At 36.4% G+C, this 24,853-nt stretch overlaps 1 protein-coding gene across 1 annotated transcript; it reads right to left on the reverse strand.

Annotated features, from left to right (window-relative positions):
• Positions 1-168: 168 nt before the first annotated feature.
• Positions 169-24,317, reverse strand: LOC147387739 (protein DJ-1 homolog B-like). The gene is made up of 8 exons (XM_086420188.1): positions 23,905-24,317; positions 23,605-23,805; positions 23,344-23,493; positions 22,709-22,891; positions 21,122-21,202; positions 982-1,182; positions 735-875; positions 169-636 (listed from the first exon to the last, which is right to left on the reverse strand). The coding sequence occupies exons 1-8, from the start codon at positions 23,923-23,925 to the stop codon at positions 424-426; spliced, it is 1,191 nt and encodes a 396-aa protein (XP_086276314.1). The 5' UTR covers positions 23,926-24,317; the 3' UTR covers positions 169-423.
• Positions 24,318-24,853: the final 536 nt, after the last annotated feature.

A 24,853-nucleotide genomic window follows, 5' to 3' on the forward strand; every position in this document is an offset into this window, starting at 1 on the left:
GAAGGTCCAATGGGATTGGCAAACCAGGAATCAATTGGGTATATCAACTGATGCAAGACTGAAACCAATCCTAAAATGATTAATCTGAGAAATAGACTCCTTATTTGGATCCCGATCCCTACCTTGGAAAACACTAGGGATTGGCCAAGCTTAGTAACATTTGGGGCCTTAAATAAAATAACCAAATTTATTATGAGGGCGGGAAGAGTTATTTTCCTCACTAAACCTCAAACCCACTTCACTATCAACAACAAGATCAATCGTAGCTCATTAAAACAACACAGGTCCAAGTTTTGCAACCATACATCTGTTGTTCCCTCGAAAAGAAGTTTTTAAAAATTCATTTCAGTGTGCATTAGTTCTCATCTTCATCCTATAGAACATAACATAGTAGAAGGATCTGAAGAGAGAAAAAAAAACTTATTAGCTCGAAGCGTCTATGAATACCAAAACCTTTGCAAGCTCTAATGCTTTCTCTTGCCCAAAGAACTTTTCGACAATTGCCAGCGAAAACTCCATGCAAGTCCCAGGACCTCTACTTGTGATCAGGTTGCCATCAACCACGACCCTGTTTTCAGCTTCACTTTGATCCGAAAGCTTGTCGCTCAATGTTGGATAAGACGTGGCCTTCTTACCCTGTATTGAGAGAGATACACGTTTCTCAACTGAAAAGTTTTTATCTACATAAAGCCTAAAAAAGAGAACAATTGATACAATCATGGTGAAGGTCATGCCTTGAGTAAGCCATGGGGCTCTAGTACTAAAGCCGGTGATGCACATATAGCTCCATAAGGTTTACCGGATTCCATCTGCTTTTTTAGCAAATTTATCAGCTTTTCCGACTTTGAGAAAGTTTGGGCACCAGAAATTCCACCCTACAGACATTTGGAATGAACACGTAAGAGAGTGCATGTTTAAGTGGAAGGTTAAGAGAAATGGAATGTAATTGGTGGTCTGGTTCACATGGCAAACCCAACTTACAGGCAAAACAATAAGATCATAAGAGAGCTTAGCAGCATCGTCAAGGAGCATATCAGCCACTATTTTCACTTCTCTTATAGCCACAATTTCGTATTTATCTTCAACAGAGGTCACCACCACATTTGCCTTGGCTAGTCGCAGAATATCAATGATCATGGCGGCTTCTATGCCCTCGGTGCCATTGGCAATTGGAACAAGAATCTAAAGGAGAGTAAAACAACAATAATATAATCAAAACTATTCCAATTGACAGCCATTTGATCAATCTCATCAAACCAATACTTTTATAGACCCCTATGGAAGACAATCGAAAGAGACATTGAACCAAAAAAGCACCACATTTGACTGAATCCTCAAAAAAGGATCTTGCATTTTGAACTAGTAGAGGAATTGGGCAATATTCAATACATACAAAAATGAAGTTCATGGGAATCCTAAAGAACCTTGGAAGACCTATTATACGAGGAAGATGACTAATAAACAAGCATTGATGTAGCATGAAGATGGGTCTTGTGTTTATTGAGTTTTTATGAATATTTTTCTCAGTCATAGCATCTGAGGGAATTTTGGTCTTTTTTACATTTTAGTTGTGAGGTCAAACAACTATTTTATGTTTTGAGTCTTATTTTATGTTCCTTAAAAGTTTCAAGGCGTTTGGTCAAGTTGTAAGAGAGTTATGGGTCTTTTTTTGTCGTTTTTGTTCATTTTAGAGGTCAAGGGCAAATATGTAATTTTGTCATTTAAGTATGGACTCCCTAGCTATAAGTCCTTATAAAAATCTCTTTTTGGAGGCTATAAATAAAATCTGATTTTTGGCTGCCTAAGTAACCTTGGTGAGTGATTCCCAAACCTTAGAAGTGATTGCTAGGAACCCTAGAGTGATTCTAAGGTTTTTTCTCTCTATTTTCCCTCCTTTCTCTATTATTGATGAGAGACTTGTTGCTGACAGATTTGTTGCTAAATAAATCAGATTAACCAATTTCATGGTTGATCCCGCATCAATTGGTATCATAACGAAGGTTCACACTATGGCAACATGTAGTGGGAGGACTTTTAGAGAGAGATTGATTGATGCTCAATGAGAAGAGCTTCTCTTCAAGCTGGTTGAGAGGGTAGATGAACTTGAATTTCAAGTCAAAGAGATGCGAAGCCATCCAATTTGTCCTATCCCTGAAGGAACCAGTGGTGGAGAAAGTGATGTTGGAGGCTCACATAAGGAGCCAGAGATTGACATATCAGTCAATAATGTCATTAGACAACAGGTGAACACCTATGAGGGTCACCAGTGCAAGGAATGTTACTCCGCAAGGCACTTTGGATGATGTGTTGCAAGATAAACAATCCAAATCTGGACATTATGATCAACAAGATGATATAACTAAGAAAATCAAAGTTGAAATATATTATTTCAACGGTGACATTAATCCTCAAGCCTTCTCAGATAGGCTTGCAGTCCTAGAAGAATATTTTGATTGGTATGATCTCCCAGTTGATAGGAGAGTTTGATTTGCTAGGATGAAGTTGGTGGGTTATGCTAAAGTGTGGTGGAGAAATCTTGAGAAGAGGCACATAATATGGAAGGTTCTCTTATCACTACTTGGGAAGAGATGAAGACTTGTTTCAAGGAGAAATATTTACCTGCTGATTTTCAAGATGATCTTTGCGAGCAAATAATCTCACAACGTCAAGGCAACTTATTTGAAGTGGAGTACATGCGGCGCTTTAATGAGTTAGCTATTTGTTGCGAGACTACTGAAGATGAATGACAAAAACTTGCTTGTTTTAAAAATGGGTTAAGGGTTGAAATCAGAAAAGATATAGCTACTTTAAGGGTTTATAATTTAGAAGGTGCATTCCAACTGGCGTTGCGGGTTGAGAAAAACCTAAGGCAACCTATGACCAGGTGGTTTGGAAACCAACCGGAAAATCATCAACTCATAAGACTTTTGATGGGGGAAAGACATTGGCCAGCAATGCCTAATGCTAACACATCCAAGTCTGGTGGATCTCGACCTTATGCAGGGGCTGATGTAAAAGGAAGGGGTGTAGCTATAGATGCAAACATGAAGGGTAACACTGAAATTGGTTGTTTTAGGTGTGGAGGCAAAGGTCATTATGCATTACAATGTCCTTCCAAGAATCTACACATGGGAGTTGAGGAAGAGAAAGAAGAACCAATTGTAGATGTAGAGGGGCCAACCCTTTTAATGGCTGAATATACTGAGTCAAAAGAAGATGAAGAGGGGGGTAACTTCTATGTTTGTGACATTCAACGCATCCTTCCAACCTCAAAAGAAGAGATAAAAGGAAGATTGACTTTGTATGGCTATTTTTCACTCTAGTTAAGAGTTGTGAGAAGTATTGCAAGCTTATTATTGAAAGAGGGAGTAGCATGAATGTGGTTTCATAATCTACAATTGAAAGACTTCAACTCACAGTCCAGCCCCACCCTCAACCTTACAGGATTGCATGGGTAGATAGTAACTCGAAGAGCACTAATTATTATTTCTTACAGTGCTTATGTTGACTCTATTTGGTGTGATGATGTACCCATGAATGTTACACACATTCTTCTAGGTCGCCCATGGCTTTATGATAAAGATGTGTATCATTGTGGTAAGAAAAATACTTATTACTTTCTGTTTAATGAGAAACGAGTTGTTATGAAGCCCATGTCAACGGAAGTCGTAGCAAGAGTCCTAAGAAGCCAACTTAATTTAAGAAGAAAGCTCTCCATTTGCTTACTAAGAAACAATTTGAGGCCGAAAACAAGGAATCTGAAGTTGTATATGCTATAGTATCCAAAGAAGTGAAAGAAGCAGCTGCTGCCCCACTTCAAGATATACCTCCAGAGGTCACCCAATTGTTGACTGACTTCTCTAATGTTGCCCTAAAGGAGTTACGAAATGAGTTGCCTGCTATGCTGGATGTTCAACATGCTATCGATCTTATTCCAGATTCCCAGTAGTCGAACTTACCAGATTATTGAATGAACCCAACAAAGTAAGCCAAGTTGAAGTGTCAGGTTGATGAACTACTTGAAAAGGAATTCACAAGGGAAAACATGAGTCTTTGCACAATGCCTGCTCTACTAACCCAAAGAAGGATGGAAGTTGGAGAATATGTGTTGGCAGTAGGACCATTAACAAGATCAAATCAAGTATCGTTTCCCAATTCCAAGATTGGATGAAATGCTTATGATGACAGGTTCTTCAATTTTCTCCAAGATTGATTTCAAAAGCGGTTATCATCAGGTTCGTGTCAAACTAGGAGATGAATGAAAGATAACTTTTAAGACGAAGGATGATCTATATGAGTGGTTTGTCATGCCTTTTGGCCTCACTAATGCCCCTAATACTTTCATGCGAGTGATGACTCATGTACTTCGACCTTTTATTGGGCAATTTCTTGTTGTTTATTTTGATGATATACTTATATATAGCCACTCCCATGATGAGCACATCACCCACCTTTGCCAAGATATGAGAGTTCTACACCATGAAAAACACTTCATAAACTTGAAGAAGTGTACTTTCATGACGCTCAATGTTATATTTCTTGGACTTGTTGTATCATTCAAGGGTGTAGAAGCTGATCCTTCAAGAATGACCAATTCCTACTAACATCCATTAAGTACGCAATTTCCATGGCCTAACTACTTTTTATGGGAGGTTCATAAGAAATTTCAGTAGTGTCATTATCAATGATTCAATGAGGAAATAACATTTTAATTGGTGAGGAGTGGCAGCAAATAGAACCTTAGAAATCTAGGTTAATGGAGAAGAGGAAAGAAGAAGAAAAGTAGAAGAGAAGAGATTATGAAGAGAGAACTCTCTCCTTATTTATATTAAATTTGGTCAAAGGACCAATATGTCCTTTTTACAATAATATAAATTCTAACACTTCTGCCTCAAGCTGGACCATACAAATCAAACATACCCAACTTGTTACAAAACTTAGAAAATAATCCCTTAAACAAAGCCTTGGTGAAGATGTCACCAATCTGACAATCCAACCTTAAGTATGGAGTAGAAATCTAATTACTCATAACAAAGTCTCCAATGAAATGACAATTCAATTCAATATGCTTAGTCTTCTCATGAAACACTAGATTATTGGAGATGAAGATAGTGGTTTGGTTATTACAAAATATATGCATAGGTGTAGGCACTGAAAACCCCATCTCTTGAAGCAATGACCTAACCCATATCATCTCAACTGTAGTATGAATCATAACTCTATACTCAGCTTTAGTACTATAATGAACTACTACAGTCTGTTTCTTACTCCTCCAAGTAACCAAATTACCTCCCACAAAGGTACAATACCCCGAGGTAGATCTCCAACCAGTGTGACTACCAATCCAGTTTACATTTGAAAAATCTATAACTGTTAATTTTTTAGATGGTTTGTACAATAGCTCAGTGCCTAGTGCATTCTTGAGATATCTTAGAATCTTGATCACAATGTCCTAGTAGGGCTGGTGTGGAGCATGCATAAACTGGCTCACAACACCTACTGCAAAGAAAATATCTGGTCTAGTCACTGTGAGATAAATGAACTTACCAACTACGCGTCTATATCTTCTAGGGTCATCAAATAGCTCTCCTTATTCACCATAAAGCTTGACCAAATTGTCCAAAAAAGTATCCATAGGCCTAGAACCAAGCATACCAGTCTCAGACAACAAGCCTTACACATATTTCCTTTGAAAGAGATCAATCCCAGATTAAATTTGGCAACCTCAATACCCAAAAAATACCGAAGAACCCCCCTTAGTATGAAAATACTTCGCAAGGTGAGTTTTCAACCCATTTATCCCTATAGAGTAACTACCAGAAATGATTATATCATCAACATACACAATAAGCACTATAGTCCCACATATCGACTGAGTGATCAGAAGATGATTTTTGAAAACCATAATCCAACACCACTGAGTTGAACTTGTCAAACCAAGCTCTAGGAGATTGCTTCAGTCCATAGATGGACTTCTTTAGTCTGCATACCAATTCTGACTTCCCAGGAACTACATATCTTGGGGGCTGTGGTTCATATAAACTTCTTGCAGATCTCCATGAAGAAATGCATTTTTGATATCTAACTAATAAAGAGGCGAATTACAACATGTAGTAATTGAAGACATTGGATGTAGGGCTAGTATCCTTGGTGTTGCTTTTCTCATATTGTTTTGTCAATAAATCTACAATGGAGTCGGAATATTATCTATAGATGAAGGAATGGAATAGGGGTAGATTGAAGAAACTCCCCCTGACTCGAAGATCAAATCTGACTCAAAAAATTTCTCCCTTTCAAAAAAGAAAAGGTGTTCACTCAAAGAAAGTAACAACCGCACTAACATAGAATCGATGATGTTTTGGACTATAACACCAATACCTGAGTGCAAGAATAACCAACAAATACACACTTCTTAGCTCGAGGAGCTAACTTATCTCGACCTGATTCCAAATTGTGAACAAAGGACACATAACCAAACACGCGGTGGAAGATAAAAAGACTGACCAGAAGGATATAACATAGAAAATGGTGTCTAAATCCCAAAAATAGTAGAAGGCATGCGGTTAATTAGAAAACAAGCAGTGAGGATAGCATTAGACCAATAAATTTTGGGCACATTCATGTTAAACATAAGTGTGCAAGCAACATCCAATAAATAGCAATGCTTGTGCTCAACTACCCCATTTTGTTGGGATGTATGAGCACACGCGGTTTCATGAATAATGTCATGGGCTGAACAAAAATTTTGAATTGAAGTTTGCATACATTCAAGGGCATAATGAAATTTTTTTTATTGGTGTACCATGTTGGCATTGATCACTAGAGACATTCCGTTTATTATAATATGAGCACACGCGGTTTCATAAATAATGCCATGGGCTGAACAAAATTTTTGAATTGAAGTCTGCATACATTCGAGGGCATAATGAAAATTTTTTTATTGGTGTACCATGTTGGCATTGATCATTGGAGACATTTCGTTTATTATAATACATCGCCATTATAGAATCCCAGATAGCCTTAGCTAAAGACAACAATACCATGTTGGCATTGATCATTAGCTCCATATTAGCCAAAAGCCAACTCATAACCAAAGCATCTTTACTCATTCAATCTTCATAAGATTTATCATCCGTGGTTGGATGAACAAAGGTGATATGTTTCAGTTTCTTTTTCACAGTTAACACAATCATCATTAAGGATGACAAATGAAGATAATTGGTGTCATTCAGTTTAACTGTTGTCACATAGGCACCAACACCATCCCATGACTGTTTACCCTCACTAGAAGTAGTATATATCATAAGAAATAACTTCAACTCACAAAGAACAATTCGTCGAAGTCTAAACGCAAATTTATTTTTTGAAAACTTATTGGAACACCAAATGAACAAAATAAAGGTAGAGGATGATAAAGAATAATCCTATGAGTGGTGCGGTTTAGGTAGGGATGCCTAGATGTGTACAATTGTGAAGAAAATCACAAAACCCAAAGATTAGGGTTCCAGCTTCTAAACTTTGAATTAGTTCCAATCAAGTTGAAACTTCAGACCAACACTAACAAACCTTGAACCAAATCTTAGATACACATCTAGGTTTGAAACAATCACCAATAAACCCTAGAACATTGGGTTTTGTTCACACCAAGATCAAAATCAAGTGAATAAATCAAGAGAAAAGAAAAAAAAATTGAAGGAAGGAAGGAAGAATAAGAAAAGATCCCTAGATCTCTATCTTAGATTAGTGTTCTGATACCATGTAGGAGTCTAGATTAATGGAGAAGAGGAAAGAAGAAGAACAATAGAAGAGAAGAGATTATGGAGAGAGGCCTCCTCTCTCCCTATTTATATTAAATTTGGTCAAAAGACCAATATGCCTTTTTATAATAATATAAATTCTAACAAGAGCTTTTGAGCTTATTAAAAAGATGACATAAACACCAATTTTGCAATTGCCAGACTTCTCCAAGATTTTTGAAATGGCTTGTGATGCTTCTAATGTTGGGATTGGAGGCGTACTTATGCAACATTGTCATCCTATTGCTTACCACAGTGAAAAGCTTAATAAGGCAAAATAAAAAATTTCCACTTATGATAAAGAACTCTATGTAGTTGTTCAAGTCCTTCGTCATTGGAGACATTATTTGGTGTCTAAGGAGTTTGTTTTGTATTCAAATCATAAAGTACTCCAATATCTAAACTCACAGAAGAAGCTAAGTCATCGTCATGGGAAGTGAGTAGCATTTCTTCAAGAATACACTTTGTTCTCAAGCCAAGTTAGGTGTTGAGAACAAGGCAGCAAATACGCTTAGTTGAGTTGTTTATATTTTGCACTCTATGACTATACAAGTGATCAAGTTCAATAAGCTGAAGCAAGATTATTCTTCTTGAAAGGATTTTAACATTATTTCTAGTGCTTTAGTGGTTGGGCAGCAAGCTGACTATCCTTCATTTTCATTACACGAGGGCTATCTTTTCAGAGATACATGTCTTTGTCTTCCAGATACTTCCCTGAGAGATCATGTAGTCTGGGAGTTACATGTAGGTTGTTGAAAGCGCCCTCGATCCGCGGGGTGCGCGGATCCGCTTTTGACCCTTGAGGTTTGGGAGTCGCCACCTAGTTATTGTGGTCTAGGAACCAAACTGACTCTAACATGGATAAAAGGAACTAATCTACCATAAAAAATCTGAATTCGGGGATCAAGTTACGGGGTTGGAAGGTGTTAGGCACCAACCCCGCCCGGCCAAAGCCGATCTCTACTAAATTCCCAAGTAAATTACATTGCTAAAACCTAGATAAAAAAAAAATTAAAAATAAAAATTTACCTTTCCGATGGCAAAGACTTGGTTCCCTCAGATCTGACAAAAAGAACTCCTTGTACCGTGCTCCCTTGCTTCGTTCTGTTTCCGGATTTGACTTCGGATCTCCGAGGTAAGGTATCTCCTTGTTTTTGAATCTGAACTCTTCAAGTTCGTTGAGGATTCGGGGGTGCTTTTAGAAGGCTTTTGAGTGTTTTCTAGACTAAAATTGAAGGAGGGATGTTAGCTAAGGAGTTGGGGCTCCAAAACTAGGGTTTATGGGGGGCTAGGGGAGCTTCTAGACCTACTTCTCCTAGGGTTTATTATTTGATACGAAAATAGGGTGTGAGCACCTCTATTTATAGAATTTTTTTAAGGATTGATTTGGATAGAGTTAGTATTTAATTAGAGTTCTTTTAATTAAAGTTGTGTTTTAGTTAGACTTGTTTTAGGTAGAATTGTGTTTTAATTAGAATTGTTTTAGGTAGAATTGTTTTTAAGTTAGAACTCTATTAGATAGAGTTATTATTTAATTAGAATTCTATTATGACTTTTGGTCTTATTTAATTGACTTTTAATGTTTTGACTTTAGTCTTAATTGATTGACTTTTAATATCTTGACTTCAGTCTTGCTTAATTGACTTTAATTTTGACTTCAGTCTCACTTAATTGAATTTACTACCTTGACTTCAGTCTTGCTTGATTTACTTTTAATTTTTGGAGAAGGCCCCTCCATTATTTCTTTAATTCTTTGGACCCCCAAATGGAGGGGTCCTTAAAGAAATATCCCACGAACCCTCAACAATTTTGCCCGAGAGTCCGATTAATCGATTTTTAGGTTCAAAATTTTAAATTAATTTCATTAATGTTTCACTTTAATTATTTAATGTTTTATTTATTAATTTCGGAATTTTTTATCATGAAAATTGTGAAATTACCGTTTTGCCCCCAAAGAGGACTTTTCACGTTTTAGGTCAGTTTTTAATGTTCTAAGATGTTTTAGAATCGATTTTTCGTAAGGAATTCAATGAGAATGTTGGTTTGTGTCATTTATGAAAATTATTATGTGAAATGGTCGTGAACTTTATGAGGGGCATTTTCGTAATTTTGTCGAATTCTGTTAAAATTGGTGAAATGATTTATTTGGTTTCAATTTGTGATTTTATGTATTTGAGAGAGTTTTCCTAAGCGTAACGTAGGCTCTAAGGTGGTTTTGAGGTTAGGGGTATTTTAGTAATTTGATCAATTTTAGTGATTTTTATCGTGAAGCTTCTTTTTGGTCCGCAAGATGATGATTTCTATGTTTCTAGGGTTGTATTTTCCTAGCGTAGCGTGGTTTCTAAGGTTTTGTCAGCTTGAGATACCTCATCCGGATTTCTGAAACATATCTGGTAACAAAGTAAAGCAATGGAATACACATCCATCATTGGGAATCATTGCGATCGGGTTGACGAGTTGATTAATCAGGCGAGTGCAAAAATGGGGTGTCTACAGATGCCCCTCTTTGGCAGAGGGTTGAAGCAAACTAGATAGCAAATCTATTTTGGTAGATAGTGCGATATCCGAATGCCAAAGCTAGTGACAGTTCATTTTGCAGCCTGATTTAGCAATTCGTCAGGGTGTTCGGATCCTTGAGCGTAAAACTCTCTCTGAACTAAAAGGTTGTCAGGTCCTCAAGCGTGAGCTTTCACTGACAGTGTCAGATCCTTGAATTTTAAAGAATTCTCCTTGACTAAAAGGTGCAAGTGTGAGTGTATGTACTGTGTGAAACTGAGTAAAAATGTGTCAGGTCCCAGAGATCTTCTCTCACTGACAATAATGATTCAAAATTGAAATGTGTTTATGCAACGAAAACAATCATGGCAAGGTTGAACAATAAAGTAATTGAAGTCATAACATTGTAGGAACTTCATTAAATCCTATTTGAAAATTCTTTTTTAGAGTTCGAAAAAAATTTGAGTCTCGTTTATCAGACTCAAACAATCCTGTTAAATTCATTTTATGATTCAGACAAAACTGGAGTCTCGTTTCTCGGACTCTAGCTAAGGTTTACAGGAACTTTAAACAATCCTATTAAATATGGAGTCTCGTTTCTCGGACTCGAGCTAAGGTTTGCAAGCACTTCAAAAAGGCTATTCATTCTATGATTCAAAAAGTTGGAGTCTCGTTTCTCGGACTCGAACTTAGGTTTGTAGGCATTTCAAAAAGCCTATTCATTCAAAAAGTTGGAGTCTCGTTTCTCAGACTCGAACTTAGGTTTGTAGGCACTTCGAAAAGCCTATTCATTCTATGATTCAAAAAGTTGGAGTCTTGTTTCTCGGATTCGAACTTAGGTTGGTAGGCACTTCAAAAAGCCTATTCATTCTATGATTCAAGAAGTTGGAGTCTCGTTTCTCGGACTCGAACTTAGGTTTGTAGGCACTTCAAAAAGCCTATTCATTCTATGATTCAAAAAGTTGGAGTCTCGTTTCTCGGACTCGAACTTAGGTTTGTAGGCACTTCAAAAAGCCCATTCATTCTATGATTCAAAAAGTTGGAATCTCGTTTCTCGGACTCGAACTTGGGTTTGTAGGCACTTCAAAAAGCCTATTCATTCTATGATTCAACAAGTTGGAGTCTCGTTTCTCGGACTCGAACTTAGGTTTGTAGGCACTTCAAAAAGCCTATTCATTCTATGATTCAAAAAGTTGGAGTCTCGTTTCTCGGACTCGAACTTAGGTTTGTAGGCACTTCAAAAAGCCCATTCATTCTATGATTCGAAAAGTTGGAGTCTCGTTTCTCGGACTCGAACTTGGGTTTGTAGGCACTTCAAAAAGCCTATTCATTCTATGATTCAACAAGTTGGAGTCTCGTTTCTCGGACTCGAACTTAGGTTTGTAGACACTTCAAAAAGCCTATTCATTCTATGATTCAAAATCGAGCTCAAAGTTTGAAAGATCAGGTCTTTATTGGCTTATCATGTATCTGGATTCGTAATTATCATTGGGCTTCGCCGGACTTTTAAACTTTTGTATGATTTTCTTTTTATCATGTAATTAAGAATAAAAACTTTGGAATTAAATGACCTTCAAAAATGCCCCTAGTTTCAAGGTTGGCTTTAACTGGGACTTGACTACGAGACTGATGGAATGGATTACGCTTGAAAAATATGGACTCTGATGTATGATAGATAGAAGAACTGACATTCTCTTAAATTTAAGACTCTTAAGATTATCATATGTGCAATAAAGAATTGATCATTTTCTTTCGAATTTCTTTTGAAAAATGCTTGAGCTGGACTTAAAAAATCTTGATAAATATTAGAATAAAAGATCTTCCTCTTCAAAGTGGTTGATGATTCTACATCTTCCATTAGCGAACACTTGAACAAGTAAACATACTTTTGAAGATCCTACAATGTTCAAGATGACTTCTGATTTTTTCGACTTCAATATTGTCTTTGTCGGATGTGAGCTCTTGGCTAAAAGACAAATATCGTGGCTTGAATGGTTCTGCAGTTTCTGCACAAGCTTCCTTCCGAATTTTTCTTCTTGACGGGACCTTTCCTCCCATTTGATGATGCCCTAATTTTTGCCTAGATCGCCTCTTTAGGTTTTCAATCTAGCGGGCTTTGTTTTTCTTTTTCTGATGATGCCTTGATTTTTGCCTAGATCGCCTTTTCAGGTTTTCAACCTAGCAGGCTTTCTTTTTTATGGTTATGCCCTAAATTTTGCCTAAGCCGCCTTTTCAGGTTTTCGACTTAGCGGGCTTCTCTTTTTTTTCTTGATGATCTTGTATAACCAACTCGACAACTTCTCAGTTCCCTGCACCTTAACCGAGTCAATTAGCCTTCAGGAGGACTTAATAGGTGGGCTTAGGATATGGTTTAGAAAGAAAAGATATAAGGCTCAACTTCCCAAAATGTCCTTAGTTTGATATTCTCTCTTTTCTATCAATTATTTTGATTTTTTTTCTAAATGCCCCTAGTTTGGCATTCTTTTCTTTTTATCAATTCTTTTGATTCTTTTTTCTAATGCCCCTAGTTTGACATTCTTTTCTTTTAAACCTTTCAATAGTAGATTTTTCTTTTGGATGACACTTTCCTTAAGAGAATACTTTTTTCTTTTAATGACCGGGCCTGAAGTAACTTCTCAGGTTGCCTACGTACCCCAAATATTTCTTTTTTTCCTTTTGGGATCAGGTCAAAACGTAGTTCATACTAAGATTCCCTCCCAAGGTTGGTTGGTGTGGTTTAGAAAGAAATAGGCTATTTGATTTTTCTAGAGGCTGCAAGGGGCTAAAGAAGGTTTTCTTTTTCTTGGTAAGACAGGAAAATGGTTCGACCAAAGAAGGCCTCCTTTTGTGAATGCTGCTTAACTCGGTCAAAGCTTTAGGAATTCGATATCTGGATTACTCTGTCAACTAAGATTTCCTTTTGGAGAATGAATATTCTTCAGTCTTCTTCTGAGAAAGAGTAATCTTCAGTCTTCTTCTACGGAGTTGAGTGAGACTGAGTTCTTTGTATTTGACATTGACTCGTTCAACTATTTCCAAACTTCAAAAGAAATCTCATATTCTTTTGTGAATGAGAACTTTCTTTACTTGAGTGAAAAACATGGTAGATCCACTTGTAAGTCTTAGCATCTTTGTTGATGTTTTTAGTTATATCATCTTTGACAGATAATCTTTGGCTTTGAAATCACTCTTGACTTGATCTATGTTTTTGTGTAATTCATCCATATATCCTTATGAGATCATGCAAGAACGTTGTTGAATTTCTCAAGTAAATTTATTATTCTTTTCATGTTCTGCTAAGGAAAATGTAGTACCCATTTGCACTTCTTAAGTGTACTCTTTAATTCCAATATTTATTAAGTTTGATTAGTGAGCTCTAAGTCAATCCTCATGTTAGATATTATGCTCAAATCATTATTACACGTATGATAATCAGAAGCTTCTATATTTTATTGGAATTGAAAAACATTGATTGACAAACTCGACTACTGGATTTAAAGAATGACAAAAACTGGATTGAAACTCAAAGAAAACTCAGGGACAATTATCTACAAAGAGAGAAGGTCCTTTTGGGTGGATGGATTACTTGAACTTAACATTGGTACTTTGACTAGACGACTCTTTTGACGGACCCAAAATGACATAGATGAGGATTTAAAATATTTGGGACCAATTATCACCCGATTGGAAGTAAACCAAGGTTAACCATTGACTCTAAAGGTTTGACTCTTAACCACATGATTAAAGTTTCGATATAGAATAGTCCAAGTTCGATGGAAAATATCGAATCCAAATGCACTATAAGTCTATGATGACCAAGAAAATGAGAAAGATTAGGCACGGGTCTACCCCTGATTGGGATTGAACCTTTGATCAGACAAATTAATTTGATCCTAAGATCGAATCTTTCTATATAAAGTGGTCTGGATCTTTAAAAGTGAAATCAATTAGTCCAACTGATTTGGTATTGATCAGTTTGATCCATTTGTCAATTGGGCCAACTGGTTTAAGTGATTCAAATTAATTGGTACATTTCACCGATTGGGTTGGACCGATATTGCGAGTTCTGTTTGATTATTCTGGATCGGTCCGACCACTTACCTGTTGGTTGGATTGAATAAAGCAACCCGGGAACACCCATAGTCAGTTCGGGTCGTGACCTACAAGGAAGGTTTCTAGACTCTAAGCTTACTACGTGCAATGCATTTCATCTGGCCACCCTTACCCAAATACACCTATATACCTCTCGATACGTGGTGACTTGGTTTGATATACCGTATAGGTGATAATCTAAAACCTCAACTCACTTCTCTGAAGCCAAAAACAGTCAGTTTGATCTCCAGTTGAGAGGTGGCGCACAATGCTGAGCAAGGGCCCACTTAAATACCTCTCGTCTAGAATAGACGTAGTCTATCCCCCTCGTACAGTAGGGTACAGCGGGGCAAGATCTTGCTTAGGCACCGGTTTTGACCAAGAAGTGCAATTGATATACTTAGATTACCTTTTATACCTATGGGTACGAGTCAAGAGTTGTAGCTTTCATAAATGGTTTGGCATCCCACGAGGGGACCGACCACGTACTAGTACTACGTTGGCAATCGGGACATGTGACTGTGTGGCTCACAATAGGTTAAAGGCTCAGGTCGCTCCAGCCTGGGCGCATCAATATGTCTCTCAGAATCACCTGATCAGACGGTATTAATGCCCCAGTTCGATATACCCTAAGGTACGTGACTGGAGTTGTGGGTTTCATGAATGACGTCGCATCTCCGAAGAGACCGGGCCACGCACTAGTGCCACGTTGGCTAAATGGGACGTGTAAGTGAGTAAAGCAATAAACATGCATGTGGTGTGTGCAAAGTAAGGTGGGGTGTGCCCGGGGCCTTTTCCAAACAAATGGGCCCATGGCCCAATCAAACCAATCATTATAACATGAATTATATGGATCTAAGCATCATTCCAATCACACAAACATTTAATCATGATCAACATTATGACCAACATCAAACATGCATTCCCAATGATATTATGGCATATTAAATAGGCAATTATCATGAATTAATAATATGGTCCGCTTCACAATTTAAACATGCACATATACGGTATGTGGCAATCAATTTGACCCGATCATCGCAATAATTTGATAAATTTTATAGTCCAATCAAGATTATTTTGGGGCGACCAAAAATAATTCAAAATTTCTAAGAATTTCGAGTTAAGGGTACAATAATGATCAATGAAATAAAGAGGATGGTTTTGTTCATCATTTTTTTTTTTTTTTTTAAAATAAATTGAGCCCAATCAAGGAAATTCAAAAAACAAAACAACTTGAGCATATGTCGCCATTAGCAACATTTAAAAAATTTGATTTCATTATTTTTTAAACTTCCCCTTTTAAAAAAAAAAAAACTTTTACTCTTTATTTTTTTATTTTGATTTTCCCCTTTTTTTTAGAAAACAAATTGATCTTAAAAAAAAACCAAGATAATTTCGTGAGACAGATTATATGCCGCTGCCAATAATCGAACTCATCCGGCACATGTCGAGATCGGTCTTGCTGTTTTAAAACAGCAGGATAACGTCGAGATCAACAGCAGCTCAACGTCGAGATCAACGTCGAGATCAACCCTTAACAGCAGCATAATCGTCGAGATCAGCAGTATAATCGTCGAGATCAACAGCTTAATCGTCGAGATCAGAAGGTTATCGTCGAGATAAAGCGTCGAGATCAGCATATAACAGCAGCTAGTCGTCGAGATCAGCCTAGAACAGCAGGCTAATCGTCGAGATCAGCCTATAACGGTATACCAGCGTCGAGATCAGCCTTAGGTGCTGTTTTAAAACAACAGGGCCACTGTTACCAACTCGATATTTGGCCATTAACGTTATTGGTTATCCAGAACCGAGAGCACCAAAGAGATATAACAGATAACTCGGACAAAGTTAATCAAAAAAACGCAGAGAGTACATAAAATATCCGAGTTGCAGTCATGGAGTTTCATGAGGATAAACTTCCATCTCATCTTGCTGCGATGAAAATTCCCCATGAACTGTCTCTTGATGATTCCGGTCTTTTGTTTGAAAAGAAGAGAGAAACTGAGATTGAAACAAATCTCCATAGAGATCCTCGCATTCGAAGTCGAGATCAACGGTATCTACCTCACCAAAACGACTGATCAGAGAAAAAAAACAGCCACCAAACTTGAGACTTGAAACGATATTTGAGTAAAGAAAAAAACTCAAGAACAGCGCCCTACCAGTCCCAAAAAACAGCCACAAAAATCAGGAAGGAGAAACGACGTTCGAGTTCTCTGATCTCAATCAAATCTCCCATCTCGTACAGAAGACAACGCCCCCTACCAGTCCCTTAGTTCACCATTGCTTGTTCGATCAAGATGATGGCTACTCCGATTGGTTGATACTTAGATCGGTCGACATTGCAAACCAAAGCGTGGTTTAGGAACAATCGGGGGCAAGGTTCTTCGATCTCTGTTGAGACCGTTGGAACCAAGTGAGGAAGACGATGTGCGGACTTTAAATAAAGGTTTTTATTTTTGCCACACCAAACACACCATCACAGGTGTAAACGAAAAAAACAGCAGTTTACTTGTGGCACACCAAAGGGGGCTGCTGTTGGCAGAAACTTCAAATTTTTTTTTTTTTTTTTTTTTGAAACTCTATATGCTGTCAATGGACAGCATGTCTTGCCTAATAAACTAAAATAAAAACGAATACCTACCTAATAAGCGAAAAAACAAATAACTAATAAAAAAAAATCCTTTTTTTTTTTTTTTTTTTTTTTTTAAGGAAAACGGTCAAATGTTAAATCAAGCACACACCCAAATTTTCAATCGAAATATACTTATATATGTTAAAAAAATCATGGTCCAAAAATCTCATCCTCAATAAAAGTATTCCTTCGAAATCTCGTATTATTTCGGATCATTCCGAATGGCCCTTGATTAAACCATAGAGATGATATGTTAAATCAAAGTGCTCCAAGTAGAATCAAACAATCAATGACGTACCAACAAGAATAAAAATAATAAAGAAACAATAACATGAAACTAACTAAAAATTAAATAAAATAAGCAAAACAAATAAAACTAGGTCATTGGCAATGTCCCCATACTTGGGGTTTTTCAAGTTTGATCCTCAATGTCCCCAGTGGAGTCGCCACTGAAAGCGCCCTCGATCCGCGGGGTGCGCGGATCCGCTTTTGACCCTTGAGGTTTGGGAGTCGCCACCTAGTTATTGTGGTCTAGGAACCAAACTGACTCTAACATGGATAAAAGGAACTAATCTACCATAAAAAATCTGAATTCGGGGATCAAGTTACGGGGTTGGAAGGTGTTAGGCACCAACCCCGCCCGGCCAAAGCCGATCTCTACTAAATTCCCAAGTAAATTACATTGCTAAAACCTAGATAAAAAAAAAATTAAAAATAAAAATTTACCTTTCCGATGGCAAAGACTTGGTTCCCTCAGATCTGACAAAAAGAACTCCTTGTACCGTGCTCCCTTGCTTCGTTCTGTTTCCGGATTTGACTTCGGATCTCCGAGGTAAGGTATCTCCTTGTTTTTGAATCTGAACTCTTCAAGTTCGTTGAGGATTCGGGGGTGCTTTTAGAAGGCTTTTGAGTGTTTTCTAGACTAAAATTGAAGGAGGGATGTTAGCTAAGGAGTTGGGGCTCCAAAACTAGGGTTTATGGGGGGCTAGGGGAGCTTCTAGACCTACTTCTCCTAGGGTTTATTATTTGATACGAAAATAGGGTGTGAGCACCTCTATTTATAGAATTTTTTTAAGGATTGATTTGGATAGAGTTAGTATTTAATTAGAGTTCTTTTAATTAAAGTTGTGTTTTAGTTAGACTTGTTTTAGGTAGAATTGTGTTTTAATTAGAATTGTTTTAGGTAGAATTGTTTTTAAGTTAGAACTCTATTAGATAGAGTTATTATTTAATTAGAATTCTATTATGACTTTTGGTCTTATTTAATTGACTTTTAATGTTTTGACTTTAGTCTTAATTGATTGACTTTTAATATCTTGACTTCAGTCTTGCTTAATTGACTTTAATTTTGACTTCAGTCTCACTTAATTGAATTTACTACCTTGACTTCAGTCTTGCTTGATTTACTTTTAATTTTTGGAGAAGGCCCCTCCATTATTTCTTTAATTCTTTGGACCCCCAAATGGAGGGGTCCTTAAAGAAATATCCCACGAACCCTCAACAATTTTGCCCGAGAGTCCGATTAATCGATTTTTAGGTTCAAAATTTTAAATTAATTTCATTAATGTTTCACTTTAATTATTTAATGTTTTATTTATTAATTTCGGAATTTTTTATCATGAAAATTGTGAAATTACCGTTTTGCCCCCAAAGAGGACTTTTCACGTTTTAGGTCAGTTTTTAATGTTCTAAGATGTTTTAGAATCGATTTTTCGTAAGGAATTCAATGAGAATGTTGGTTTGTGTCATTTATGAAAATTATTATGTGAAATGGTCGTGAACTTTATGAGGGGCATTTTCGTAATTTTGTCGAATTCTGTTAAAATTGGTGAAATGATTTATTTGGTTTCAATTTGTGATTTTATGTATTTGAGAGAGTTTTCCTAAGCGTAACGTAGGCTCTAAGGTGGTTTTGAGGTTAGGGGTATTTTAGTAATTTGATCAATTTTAGTGATTTTTATCGTGAAGCTTCTTTTTGGTCCGCAAGATGATGATTTCTATGTTTCTAGGGTTGTATTTTCCTAGCGTAGCGTGGTTTCTAAGGTTTTGTCAGCTTGAGATACCTCATCCGGATTTCTGAAACATATCTGGTAACAAAGTAAAGCAATGGAATACACATCCATCATTGGGAATCATTGCGATCGGGTTGACGAGTTGATTAATCAGGCGAGTGCAAAAATGGGGTGTCTACAGTTGTGTAGCAGGTCATTTTGAACGTGACAAAACTATTGATGTGGTGGAAGATAGATTTTATTGGCATAGCCTTAAGGTAGATGTCATCAGGATTATTAGACAATGTTGTATATGTCAACTTGCAAAGGGACGAAAGCAGAATGTAAGACTTTATACTCCACTACGCATCTCACATGAACCTAGGCAAGATCTCTCCATGGACTTGGTGTGTGGTTTGCCAAAGACTGTTAGAGGCCATGATTCTATTTATGTAGTGGGTCGATTTTTTAAGATGGCTCACTTTATTCCATGTAGCAAGACTTCTGAGTTCTGATGCATCACACATGGCCACTCTTTTCTTCAGAGAGATAGCACAATTACATGGACTTCCATTGACTATAGTGTCTGACAGAGATGTTAAGTTCATGAGCTACTTTTGGAAGACTTTATAGAAGTTATTAAATACCAAGCTGAAATACTCTTCTTCATTCCATCCTAGACAGACGGCCAGACAGAGGTAGTTAACAGGGGCAAAGGTGATATCCTAAGATGCTTGGTTAGTGATCATGTTTCTAGGTGGGATTACCTATTGCTGAATTTGCTTATAACAGTCCAGTCAATAGATCTACAAGAACAAGTCCATTTGAAGTGATTACAGGCATGCAACCTAGACGACTTATTAACCTCATCAATTTACCATCAGATGTACGAGTCAGCATTGAGGCAGATGGGTTTGCTAGGCACATACATAATATACAAGATGATGTTTGTAGAAGAATCGCTATTAGAAACAATGCCTACAAGGCTAAGGTAGATTTGCATTGCCGTTTGGTTGACTTTCAGGAAGGTGATATGGTTATGATACGTATTAGGCTTAAAAGATTTCCTAAAGGAACTTATAAAAAACTTCATTCAAAGAGAGTTGGCCCTTTCAAAATTCTTAAGAAGATTGCCTCTAATGCTTATGTTTTAGAGCTTCTAGAAGACATGAGTATTAGCCTATCTGTAATGTGGAGGATCTCACTGCTTATCATGGTCACTATGATAGTACTTAAATGCCCGCTCCTAATTTACCTCCTACTCCTACAACTTCTGATGTTATAGAAGATGTTTTGGATGAGAAGGTGATTTCTACTACAAATGATGACAATTAGAAGTTCCTAGTGAAGTGGAAAGATCGTCTATTATCAAAATGTACTTGGGTTACAACTAAAGAATTTCAACAACTTAACCCTGATATATATGAATAATATCATGCCTTAACTCGACCGGGTCGAGTTCTTTAAATCTGGGGAGAGATGATGAGAATCCTAAAGAACCTTGGAAGACCTATTATGGGAGGAGGAAGACTAATAAACAAGCATTGATGTGGCATGAAGATGAGTCTTGTGATGTTTATTGAGTTTTTATGAGTTTTTTTCTTATAGCAACCAAGGGTATTTTGGTCTTCTTACATTTTAGTTGTGAGGCCCCAACAATTATTTTTTGTTTTTTGAGTCTTATTTTACGTTCCTCCAAAGATTCAAGGCATTTGGTCAAGTTTTTTGGGAGCTATCAGTCTTTTTTGTCGTTTTAGTTCATTTTAGAGGTCAAGGGTAAATCTGTAATTTTGCCCTTTAAGTATGGACGTCCAAATTATAAATCCTTATAAATAATATCTTTTGTTCTCTTTTTAAAGGCTAATAAATAAAATATGACTTTTTGCTACCTAAGCAACCTAGGTGATTGATTCTCAAACCCTAGAAGTGATTTCTAGGAACCTAGAGTGATTTTAGGGCTTTTTCTCTCTATTTTTCCTTTCTCTATTATTGGTGAGAGACTTGTTGCTAGCTAATTTGTTGCTAAATAAAACTGATTAACCAATTTCATAGTCGGCCCTATATACATAATTACACCATGAAATACATTTCTACAATCCAAATCTCACCTGTGGAGTATTGGTGAATGTCCACTTGACTGAGTTTATCTCAGTAATAGTATAGTTACTCCCATGATCAGAACGCATCACCTGAATAAAAAACAATTATCATGTGCAACATAGGGAACATGTAAATTATACATATTTAAAAAAAAAATGTTGGATGACATTATTAAAAACAACAAAAGAAAATTTCCAATATATGTATGTGTTAGTGATTCTCCAAACAACTATTGTTAGTTCATCGTCTTTGGGAGAAATGATGCATTCCATGCATAAAGTTTCCTAGATAAGCCAAAAATAGTTGGGTGGTGGAAGCCATTACCCATTTTCGAGGGGCATAATGTAATACCTTCTTTAAGGGGATTTATTTGGGTGAACCATTTTGCATTTGTGGTGGGGGCTCAGTCACAACAATTGGTATCACAACATCCGGGTTGTATATGTGAGGTGTTAGTTAAATTCCTTGTGAAGGAAGTTTTCAAGAATGAGAGTCAAGAACAATATAAAATGACAACATAAGATATACGTGGTTCACCCATAATAAGATGGTGTCATAATTTTGCAATTTTCAATACCAATTCAGAAAGCAAATGACGAGATCTATAAGATTGGTTCTAATGCACATCTCCAGAAAAAGGTCAAATTTCAATTCAAGTCAAAAACAAATATTTTTATATTCTATTTTTTAAGTGATTTTAGAGTATTTGAGTCTTATTGTTTTAGAAGTTTGTTATTAGGTATTTTAAGAGTAGTAAAAGAGTTTTTGTAGAAATTTTACTATTTTTGGAATGTTTTTATTTCGGGAAAGTACCTTGGAGTACAAGGTAAAGTCGAATTAGAAGTCTAAGTCTCTATTTGAATCATTGTAAAGAATTATTATCACAATGATTATTCACCATTATTTTATGATTATTCAGAAATTTTCAATTATTTATCTTATTTTTCCTTGTAAATTCAATGTTTGCCTCATGGATTCAAAGTTCTTCATCTAAGGCGGAAGATGGTGATCTTTTGTTTCTCACCATTACTATTCTACTGCATGATAAGACTATCCGTCAAGTATAAATCCACCAATCAAGATGAAATTATAAGAATGAAGGTCAATACTAATCAACACGCCAATGAAACCCATCAAGTTCTCTACATCCTACTCAAGCAAAAAATCCAAACAAGTTATCCCGTATTGTCACAAACCCATAACAACAATGTGATGACCATACTTAACAACTTTGAGCTTCTAGGTTTTCTACGAGAGAATAACTCAAATAGAGAGCCCTTAATGTTTTCTGACAATCTACACAAAAGAGAAAGAACCCATTTATGGAGGAAAAAATCCCAGTTAATGGGCCATAAAAACTATCTATAACTAACTTTTAGTTTCTTTTAAGCTAATGGAAATACATACCCAAACTATGCCACAAAAGACTGGAAATTCTCATAAACTCTATGAAACAAAATGTATGATGATTTTATATAATATTATCAATGCCAATGTTTTTCTCAATATATACCACCACTTTCCTCATAACATACCTGTGTTTCAAACTAATTGAAACATGAGAATAAATGAAATATTAAAGAGAATCAACATACCATTACTCCGGCAACTTCATCAGCTTTTTCTTTCCCATATAAATTCTCAACTAGCACCAAAGAAAATTCCAAAGCCGTGCCAGGTCCACGGCTCGTCACTGCTTGACCATCTTGGACTACTCTAGATTCAACCACCGTCGCATCAGACGATAATTCCTCCATGAAATAAGGATGGCAAGTTGCCTGTCACAGACATAGTAACAAAGCTCCAAACTTCAGTAATAATATTCGGTTGGGATTCAATTTGGTTAATTCAGATAAATTCAAAAAATTCCATAAAAAGATCATGAATTATACATATGGTGATGCTTTTGAGTTCTCATCTTGAATCTCGATAAAAACCCTATCTTGCACTTGAGATTTGAATGTTATAAGAAATAAAATTTTGAGGATGAAGGGTAAAAATGTTATTGTTTTCAGTGATTAGTCGATAAATCACCAATTAATTCATCAATTTATAAACCGATTAGTCAAAAATTGCCAATTAATTCATCAATTTGCTCATGTAATCATCTAGACCCTCAATTCGAGAATATTTAAAACATGTTGAAAATTTTGAAGAAAGCTGTGACCATGCCAATAAGAACAAATAAATAAATAAATAAGGTAACCAACTTAGTTTAACAAAATCTTACTTTCAGTCCCTTCAACAAACCCCAAGATCTGAGTACAACAGCCGGAGCAGCACAAATAGCAGAGTAAATCCGTCCATCTTCTGCATGTTTTTTCACAATTTTTTCCAAAATTTCACAATCTCTAAGAGTAGAAGCACCTGGCATTCCTCCCTACAAATTTTTAAAACCAAACAAAGCTTGAACCCTAAAAACACCGATTGGAAAATATTTTGAATTTTGAATCCAAATTAAGAAAAAGAAACAAAGAGAAAGATCAAGAACCGGAAGAGAGATGAGATCAAAAATGCTTCCAGCACAATCAGAAATTAGGGTATCAGCTACAAGTTTCATCCCCCAAGACGCATCAACACTAAGCTCTTTCTCAACTGAGGCGACTGTGACCTCAGCTCCAACTCTTCGCAGTCTATCGATAATGACCACAGCCTCAATCGAATCCGTGCCGTTTGCAATTGGAACCAAAACCTAATTAACGAAGAAACAAATGAATTTTCTCACAATTTCTTGCTTGAGAATAAGAGAATTAGAAGGGGAAAAAAAAAGTGTTGGGGAGATTAATTTTACCTTTTTGAGAGCAGACGCCATTGTTGAAACTTGAAACTGAGAAGTTGCTCTGTTCGGTTGCAAAGAAGAATGAAGTTCGTCTTTGCCTTCTTCGTCATTTTATAAAGGGTTTTAAGGGGTGCCAGAAGTAACGCCATTATTGGTCTTCGAGAGCTCCATAGTCCAGTCCACTCTCAGCCATGGTTTCAACGTTCAAATCTCGGTTAGACTAATAGAATCTCGTCTCGACTCTCGGCTCTCGACGTAGACGAGACCGAATTATCTCGGACGAGTCATCTCGTCTCGCTTAGTAAAGCTGAAGTGACATTGACTTCGACATCGATTCACACATGGCTGATGTGAATATATGCACGATTTCATCGAGATACGAGAGAAAAGTATTAGTGATTCCGTACTCATCTCCGCATCAATATGTGAATTCGATGCAAGTACGGAATCATAAATATTTTTCATCGAGATACAAGTGAAAAGTCTCTATGGCTTCACCGATTAGTTGCACGTCACCTGGTTTCAGTTGCACTCTAATGCGTAAAAACCAACTTTTCACTCAATCGCTATGATTGAACTTCAAAAATAAAAAGTTGCACTCTTTTTTCTCAAATTTCAAAATCAGGAACCACATTATGAAAATTTCATAAACTTAATATTTAATTTTCAAAGTTTTATAATGTACAAATAGGACAAAACTATATGGAGGGACTTCTACTAATGATTGGTTATTTAACTTCAGTATTAGTGTAAAATTCTTTCATGACATGCAAGAGTAACAAGTGGGTATAGGGTAGAAAGTTTGAAAAAAAAAAAAAAAATCCAAAATATGTATTTTTTACATTGGCGTGCAATCTGTACAAGGTGATGTGCAACTAGTTGGCCCTTTTTATATTTTATTAAACTATATTTACATATAAATAAGTGTAAATGTTTTTCAAAGAAAGTAAGATACATTACA

Source organism: Akebia trifoliata, chromosome 13, assembly GCF_017979445.1.
Source record: "Akebia trifoliata isolate Shusen 1 chromosome 13, ASM1797944v1, whole genome shotgun sequence".
In the NCBI taxonomy this organism is placed as follows: Eukaryota; Viridiplantae; Streptophyta; class Magnoliopsida; order Ranunculales; family Lardizabalaceae; genus Akebia; species Akebia trifoliata.

Excerpts from the sequence above, each read along its gene's own strand:
- LOC147387739 (XM_086420188.1), bottom strand. The coding sequence starts at position 23,925 with ATGGCGTCTGCTCTCAAAAAG. Across the intron at positions 1,183-21,121 it reads CATTCACCAATACTCCACAG|ATTCTTGTTCCAATTGCCAA; the intron begins GTGAGATTTGGA and ends ACTCTCCTTTAG. Across the intron at positions 637-734 it reads AGCCCCATGGCTTACTCAAG|GGTAAGAAGGCCACGTCTTA; the intron begins GCATGACCTTCA and ends CTCTCAATACAG.